This window comes from Prorops nasuta, unplaced genomic scaffold (genome assembly GCF_024137725.1).
Source record: "Prorops nasuta isolate Cenicafe-Biocafe unplaced genomic scaffold, Cenicafe_Pnas_1.2 PNAS00009, whole genome shotgun sequence".
NCBI lineage: Eukaryota > Metazoa > Arthropoda > Insecta > Hymenoptera > Bethylidae > Prorops > Prorops nasuta.
The window spans coordinates 3,655,632-3,664,332 of record NW_027116806.1 but is presented as its reverse complement, the minus strand read 5'-3'; the positions used below and the strand labels follow the sequence as shown (position 1 = coordinate 3,664,332).

The 8,701-nt window shown below is 33.9% G+C and overlaps 1 protein-coding gene across 1 annotated transcript; it reads left to right on the top strand.

The window, feature by feature from the left end:
* Positions 1 to 2,600: 2,600 nt before the first annotated feature.
* On the top strand, positions 2,601 to 5,797 carry LOC136776177 (uncharacterized). The gene is made up of 3 exons (XM_066731556.1): positions 2,601 to 2,739; positions 3,001 to 3,708; positions 3,753 to 5,797. Exons 1-3 carry the CDS (start codon positions 2,601 to 2,603, stop codon positions 5,795 to 5,797), a joined length of 2,892 nt encoding a protein of 963 aa, XP_066587653.1.
* The last annotated feature ends 2,904 nt before the right edge of the window (positions 5,798 to 8,701 follow it).

Genomic DNA, 8,701 nt, shown 5'->3' with positions numbered 1-8,701 from the left:
AACAATTACTACAAAATCAGCATAAATCCTTAGCTATTGATAATTTCCCTGGAGTCGTAGGAGCAGTTGATGGGTTACATATTCCCATTAACACCCCAATTGAACATCCTAATAGCTACGTCAACAGGAAAGGCATTCATTCAGTTGTGATACAAGGAATTTTTGACCATAGAATGAAGTTTATTGATGTTTTTGCAGGATTTTGTGGAAGTGTTCGTGATGCACGAGTGTGGAATCAGAGTCACATCAAAGCATTAATTGATGCGAAAATGGAAAGATATTTCCTACAAAATACTCATTTAATTGGTGACTCCGCCTATCATTTGTCAAATTATTTATTAACTCCTTACAGAGATAATGGGCACCTAAATGATATATAACGTAATTATAACACTAGATTGTCTAGAACCAGAATAATAATTGAAAGAACTTTTGGGTCATTAAAAGCTCGATTTAGAAAGCTACGCTTTATGTATCTTTATAGCACTGATTTGATACCACTAATAATATTAGCGTGTTGTATCTTGCATAACATATGCATTGATTACGAAGATGAACCATTTATTGATATAGAAGAGAATGATGAATATTTAAACAATGAAGTTAATTATGATGTATTTTCAGAAGCAGAAGATAAAAGAGAGGTTATTGCAAATATAATTAGTTTGTAAGATAATAAATGATTGAATATTTCATTTGCTGTGTATTAATTTATTCATTTGCTTTTCTTGTCTTTCCCTAAATCACCATACTTATCATTTAATAGACCAAATGATGAAACTATGAAACTGAGATATTCATGTTTTACGTATTAATATATATACTACAAATTGTAAATTTGCAAAAGTTTTTCAATTTAATTAACTCTGTAATTGGTTTAATAATATATTAGAAGCTATGTTTCCTAGTTGAACAATTAAATAAAAAATAAAATTATTGAAATCTTATATACAATAAATCGACAATGTAAACAACGGTATTATCTGTTACATTTTCTATATAAATGTTGTCATAAATAACAAATCGTTATAAAACGATATTAATAAGTAAAAAAATTAAAATACAATTTCTCAGATTATGATATAATTTTTATTTCAACTTACACAACACAAAATTTGTATTTTTATAACAATTATTTCATTACACTTATTATAATATCACAAGAGAACTTTATCTTCAGCTACAATTAGAGGTCTTTGATCACAATAACCTTAATTGGTATAATTCTTAACAAAAATTCAGATTGCTCTTTTTTATCATTTGTTACAAAAACTACCTTTAGTTGAAAAATAATTATGCATGCACATAAACATGCTCAATAAACTTAAATGAACTATTATCATTAATCAAAAATAGACTTTGCTTACAAACACTTAACGGAAAGATTCTTATATGTTACGTATAGTTAAATAATTATAGGTTTACTATAAAGAGTACATGATACTTCATTTTCTGAAATAATTTACAGTTTTTTAAGTCTGATGCCCAATTTTTGGTCTTTGCGTGGATTATTTTTCCCTACAATACAGATTTAAATATTGCTGTATTTTAAAATACAAAGCAGTAATATATTGAACGTATTAGGTTATAGATTATAGCAGTTATATTCATTTATTGCTTGTAACTTTTCATAATTTCTTATGAATATTTAAATCTCATTTTTCTAAAATAATAAGAAAAGATAAGTTATACTAAGTGTGAGAAGCTTTTGTAAAAAGATTAGAAATAATAACAACTATTTATACTTGCTTCATTACTATCATTAATTGACTTTTCATAGAGAGATAAAAATTGTTTTTTCATAGCCATATTTTCTAAATGAGGCTTTCGTCTTTGCTCAAACAACTTTTCTAGAAAACGTTCCCCGTTTTATGTATTGATCTCTTTCAGACAGGTCTTTTTAATACTCTTGATTCACAGGCACATGCAGTTTCACAATTTTCTTTATTGTTTTCTTGATCAGTATTTACGTTATTATGGTGTACGTAAACTTCTGTGCTGGATGCTAAAGAGATTGGTCTCATTTCTGGTAATGGCTCTAATATCTCTTGTAAAGAATTACCCCCCAAAAAAACACTTTCGTGTAAAAAAAACGGCTAGTAATTTAGACCTTTCTCTCCACAAAAATTATAATCCCAATTAAAAACCATCAAAAAAAAAATTTACACAAAATAAATCTCAAACAAAAATACCGGCAACACAAAGGATTGAAATTATTTAAATTCGACAAGTAATTATTTGATCCCAAACAAAAATACCGGCAACACAAAAGATTGAAATCACTTATAAATTGACAAGTAATCAAGCGGTAACATAAAGCACTGAGATCGCATTATTTAGGCAACTAAAAAAAGTGAATGAATAATCAATTATATTTCGTGCCTCGTTCTCGAGATTACATATTTGTAGTATCCCTTTTGCCCACCAAAAGTCACAGCGTTTCAGAGTATAGCCAAAAACCCGCCATATTGGGACCGTGCTGCCCTCCCGCGGTGGTGGCAATTCTCCTCATTCCTTTGCGCTCCGCGCTAAGAGTAACACGTTTCAGTTAGAATTGGTTAGATTTTAGAAATTAAACTTAAATATAAAACAGTGGAGAAATGGGAAAAAGAAAAGCGAAGAATTCGCAGCTACTAGAAACAGTATTAGAAGAAGTTAAAAAGTTGAGATCGGAAATGAATTCCCTAAATAACGACGAGGAACAGACTGAGAGCGTTGTGAAGGAGAAAGAGAATGCTGGTAAGTCAAATATAATTGCTTATATGGAGAGTTACCGATACGCCAACACGAGCGGTTGGATACATCGGCAGTTTTTTCTAGGAGAAAGGGAAAAAACCCGTACGCAAAAACAATTGTTTTTAGTGGGTTCCTTAGCTCTCGACCGCTAGCGCTATATGCCTTGTCGAAATAAAAAATTATATACATGTTTAGATTTGTATCAAAATACTTAGACTGGACTTGCTCGAAAAGTCTAAGATATCAAAAATTTTTTGTTAACAGGACATGTTCAGACAAACATAACCATAAATGAAAAAGTGCAATCTGACGAGAGCAGTAGTAGCCAGAGTTCTAGTGACGACGATGACGAAAAAGAAAACAATGGGCAAGCCCCAGAAAAACCTGTCGAAAAATCTGTTGAAAAACCTCCAGAAAATTCTCTCGAAAAACCTCTTGAAGAAGAGATCATAAAGGCGTTAGGTGAGGACCCGACAAGAGTCGATTCTGAAAAGGTAACCTTACACACTACTATTTTAAAACGATGGCTTCACTGGCATGCGAATGGTCTGACAAAAGAGGAAAAAGAAGAGCTGGTCAAAAGATACCCATGCATGGAAGGATTTGAAGTACCGGCACTAAATCCAGAATTAGCATCAAAATTACAAGAGAGCACCTTAAAGAGAGATGAACATATGATGGAAAGACAAAAAATAGCCAGCTCAGCATTGACGATAATAGGTTCACTTATGTCGGAAATAACACATGAAACAGATGGGCTTGATAAAGCAGTGGTTGTGGAAAAGCTAAATGATACAGCTAAGTTATTGAATCAACTTATGGTAGAACAGATAAACACGAGGAAAGCCATCGTATTACCCGGTATAGACAAGAAATACAAGTCTTTGCTGGAAAGCGCAGTAACAGATAAATATTTATTCGGGAAAGATTTAACGGAAAGAATTAAAACAGCAAATGTAATAGAGAAAGTAGGTGAGAATATAAAAGTTCAGGTGCAAAAGAAACCTTTACAACAGAAGAATTTAAACTACAACAGCCAGCTAGGCAGAAAACCGCCCTACGCACAAACAAGAAATCGAAATTACCAAGGACAGTCGAGACCAAGAGTTCTCATCAGGAATCACCAGCAACCATTCAACCCGAGGGTGAACACTCAGTACAGATATCGACAGAAACAGCAGAGCTACAAATAAATGTAGATGAAATTGCAGGTAGACTCAGATATTATCATAAAAATTGGGAAAAAGTTACTAAAGATAAATTTATTTTAAATACAATTAAGGGATATAAAATAAGAATATTGAAAAGAATAGGTCAATTACAAAAACCGTGCAAAAAATTTAATTCAGTAGCAGAAATAAAAGAATATAAAAAAGCAATAAAACAATTAAAAGATAAGGGAGTGATAGAACATTGCAAGCAAAGTAAAAGACAATACTTGTCTAGCTATTTTTTAAGACCCAAGTCGGACGGGACTAAACGATTCATACTAAACTTAAAAGATTTGAACAAATATGTGGTCGTTGAGCATTTTAAAATGGAAAATATAAAAACAGCGGTAAACTTAGTATTTCCAGGAAACTATATGTGTAATATAGACTTACAAGATGCGTACTATTCGGTCCCGATATGTGAAAAAAGTAGAAAGTACCTAAGATTTGAATTTGAGAGAAAAACTTATCAGTTTACCTGTCTACCAAATGGTCAATCATCCGCTCCGTATATTTTTACAAAAATATTGAAACCCATTGTTAATTACTTAAGATCAAACGGGTGTTTTTTAGTCATTTACTTAGATGATATTCTGGTAATAGCCAAAGATTATGTGTCTTGTAAAATAAATGCGAATTTAATAATTAAAATACTAACAGATCTGGGGTTTATTATAAATTGGCAAAAAAGTAATTTGATACCTTCAAAAAGGAGAAAATTTTTTGGGTTTATAATCGATTCCGTAGAATATATAGTCCAGATACCTGATGAAAAAAGGGAAAGATTAAAAAACCTAGTGTCAGAATTCCTTAAGAAAAAGCTCTGTAAAATTCGAGAATTTGCAAAATTTATTGGCTGCTTAATAGCAGCATGCGTAGCTTTTGAATATGGTATATTACACACGAAAATATTTGAAAGAGTAAAAACTTTAGCCTTAGAAAATAAACAAGATTATGAAGAAATAATGAGAATTCCGAAATGTGTAAGGGAGGATTTGTTGTGGTGGAAAACGGCTATAAATTCGTCCGGGAACCCGATTAAAACTGCAGATTTCTCTATGGAAATTTTCTCAGACGCGTCCGACTCTGGTTGGGGGGCAACAAACAATTTAGATAGTGTTTTTGGATTCTGGGATGATATTCAAAAATCATATTCAATAAATTATAGAGAATTGTTAGCCGTAAAATTTGCACTCGAAAAGTTAGGAAATAATCAGACCAACGCGCAAATATTGCTCAGAATAGACAATACAACAGCGATATCATATGTAAATAAAATGGGTGGTACAAGATATAAAAAATATAATCTGTTAGCTCGAGAGATTTGGCATTGGGCAGAAGAAAGACATAATTTCTTGTTTGCATCATATATCTCATCAAGGGAAAATTATAAAGCAGATAGCCTTTCACGAATAAAGAATGAAGACACGGAGTGGGAGTTATGTGATACAGCATTCGAACGAATAGTAGAGCGCTATGGTAGACCAGAAGTAGATTTGTTCGCTAATAGATTCAACAAAAAATGTGAAAGATTCGTGTCCTGGTTGCCAGACATCACTGCATTCGAGGTGGACGCTTTCACAATTAGATGGGATAAAATAAAATTCTACGACTTTCCACCCTTCAATCTAGTTTTAAGATGTTTAGTTAAAATAAAAAAGGAAAAGGCATCCGGGATAATCGTTGTGCCAGACTGGCAAAATCAGCCTTGGTACCCATTGTTCATAGAATTGTTGGTGGAGGAACCTATAAGACTGGGACCAAATAACAAACTATTATTGTCTCTGTGCAGGTCGAAAATACATCCGCAAGCGGAAACTTTGCGTTTAATGGCAGGCAGAGTCTCATGAATGTGTTTTTAAGGAAAAACATACCTGTGGAAGCAATTGATATTTTAATAGAGTCTTTGACAGAATCAAGCATAAAACAGTATAATTCAGCCTTAGGAAATTGGTGGAAATTTTGTGCAGAAAATAAAATTGAGCCTTATGAACCAACCTGCAACAACTTATTAAAATTCTTGACAGAATATTATAATAGAGGACTATCTTACTCATCATTAAATACTTACAGATCGGCAATATCGTTTTTATCCATAAATAATATAGGAGAGGAAAAGATAATTCATCGATTTTTCAAAGGTATATACAAATTAAGACCTGCAAAACCCAAATACGCCCATACATGGGATGTAAGTACGGTACTTAAAGGGATCCCTCAAGCCCTCTGCAGCCAACATTACGGAACGAAAAACGAGGGAGAATTGTCCAGCGCTATTTTTCAACCGATTTCAATGTTTTTGGGCTTATTGGAATCGTTAGGACTCGCCTTTCGTCATAAATAAAGCCGTATTTTCTAAAAAACGTAAAAAAATAAAATTGTTTAAAAATTCGCATTAATAATATTTAAACGCAAAACAAATCGAAAAATCGGGCTTCTTTATGACGAGGTGCCAGACCTAACGATTCCAACAAGCCCAAAAACATTGAAATCGGTTGAGAAATAGAGCCGTACCATTGTCCCGCGTTTCTGAGGTGGACGAAAACCAAAAATTTGTAGGAAGAAAGCTAGGCTTCCGCCCCTCTTGTGGCTCACGCTAACGTGTTCCCCCACTCCAGCATCCAAACTTACTGCGAAGCTTTCCTCATATTTACGCTATTCCCCTATCTGTAGCTATACACATATAAATACCGTTAAAATAATGTTGAGAACATTTCATTTCACCGATATAATGAAATTGCTAAAAATGCAATTATCATTTTGAAATAAAATTGTAGAAAAGGAGATTTCGTAATGCTTGAAATATAGGGCATACGGCGAAACGCGGGACAATGGTACAGTCGTATTTTTCAAAAGAATTTGATGAGACTAATAATAATTAAAGCCATTCTTCATGTAGATTGTCCTAAAGAGCTCGCATTTTCGATAAAGCTTATAGTTTTTCAGCTATGAACGATTGAAGTTGCACGGCGCACAAATACATATTTCTTCTCTCGCGTAGATCAGCTGTTGTGCACGTCCATCTTCAATCGTTCATAATTAGAAAACTATAAGCTTTATCGAAAATGCGAGCTCTTTAGGACAATCTACATGAAGAATGGCTTTAGTTATGACTAGTCTCATCAAATTCTATTGAGAAATACGCCTGTACCATTGTCCCGCGTTTTGCCGTAATTTCACCTCTTCAAGCGTCCTGACTCGTTCATTCTGCAATTTATTTCGGAACAAATAAAAGTACGATTGCACATTGAAAAATTACATTAGAAGTTCTCGATAATGTACATGCTGCTATGAGTATTTCTTAATCTTATAAAGCTTGTCGTAGAAGGTGCAATGCAATAAATTTAGAAGGGCAATTTCGCGATTGAAAATAAGACGCACATACATACATGGTAAACGCAATGTGTGTTTGTTTACAGTACACTCACGAGTCACTAACACAGTCGCACCCGTATGTAAGTAGGCCTACTATGCTGGTGTACATACGCTGGACGAGGCAACAAGCTGCAGAGGGGAGAGGGGAAGCTAATTTTATTTACTTCGAGTATGCATCTTTTTACAGTTCACGTTGTAATGACCAAAAGAAGCGTGGCAAAATTATGAAAATATAAAAGCGTCTCCCCTTTTCACACTCTATTCAATGATGCCACCCAACTTGTTGATGCATTTTTACTTTGCTCGAAATAAATTGCAGCATGAACGAGTCAGGACGCTTGAAGACCAGAAATTACGTTAAAACGCTGGACAATGGTACAGGCGTATTTCTCAATAGAATTTGATGAGACTAGTCATAACTAAAACCATTCTTCATGTAGATTGTCCTAAAGAGCTCGCATTTTCGATAAAGCTTATAGTTTTCTAATTATGAACGATTGAAGATGGACGTGCACAACAGCTGATCTACGCGAGAGAAGAAATATGTATTTGTGCGCCGTGCAACTTCAATCGTTCATAGCTGAAAAACTATAAGCTTTATCGAAAATGCGAGCTCTTTAGGACAATCTACATGAAGAATGGCTTTAATTATTATTAGTCTCATCAAATTCTTTTGAAAAATACGACTGTACCATTGTCCCGCGTTTCGCCGTATGCCCTATATTTCAAGCATTACGAAATCTCCTTTTCTACAATTTTATTTCAAAATGATAATTGCATTTTTAGCAATTTCATTATATCGTCGAAATGAAATGTTCTCAACATTATTTTAACGGTATTTATATGTGTATAGCTACAGATAGGGGAATAGCGTAAATATGAGGAAAGCTTCGCAGTAAGTTTGGATGCTGGAGTGGGGGAACACGTTAGCGTGAGCCACGAGAGGGGCGGAAGCCTAGCTGCCTTCCTACAAATTTTTGGTTTTCGCCCACCTCAGAAACGCGGGACAATGGTACGGCTCTATTTCTCAACCGATTTCAATCTTTTTGGGCTTGTTGGAATCGTTAGGTCTGGCACCTCGTCATAAAGAAGCCCGATTTTTCGATTTATTTTGCGTTTAAATATTATTAATGCGAATTTTTAAACAATTTTATTTTTTTACATTTTTTAGAAAATACGGCTTTATTTATGACGAAAGGCGAGTCCTAACGATTCCAATAAGCCCAAAAACATTGAAATCGGTTGAAAAATAGCGCTGGACAATTCTCCCTCGTTTTTCATTCCGTAATGTTGGCTACAGAGGGCTTGAGGGATCCCGTTAATTATCTAAAAACACTTCATCCACTAGAAGATTTAAGTCTGCAACAATTGACGCAAAA

Coding starts and splice junctions, on each gene's coding strand:
- LOC136776177 (XM_066731556.1), top strand. CDS start 2,601: ATGGGAAAAAGAAAAGCGAAGAATTCGCAGCTACTAGAAACAGTATTA. Junction 2,740..3,000: donor GAAGGAGAAAGAGAATGCTG/GTAAGTCAAATA, acceptor TTTTGTTAACAG/GACATGTTCAGACAAACATA. Junction 3,709..3,752: donor AAATGTAATAGAGAAAGTAG/GTGAGAATATAA, acceptor CCTTTACAACAG/AAGAATTTAAACTACAACAG.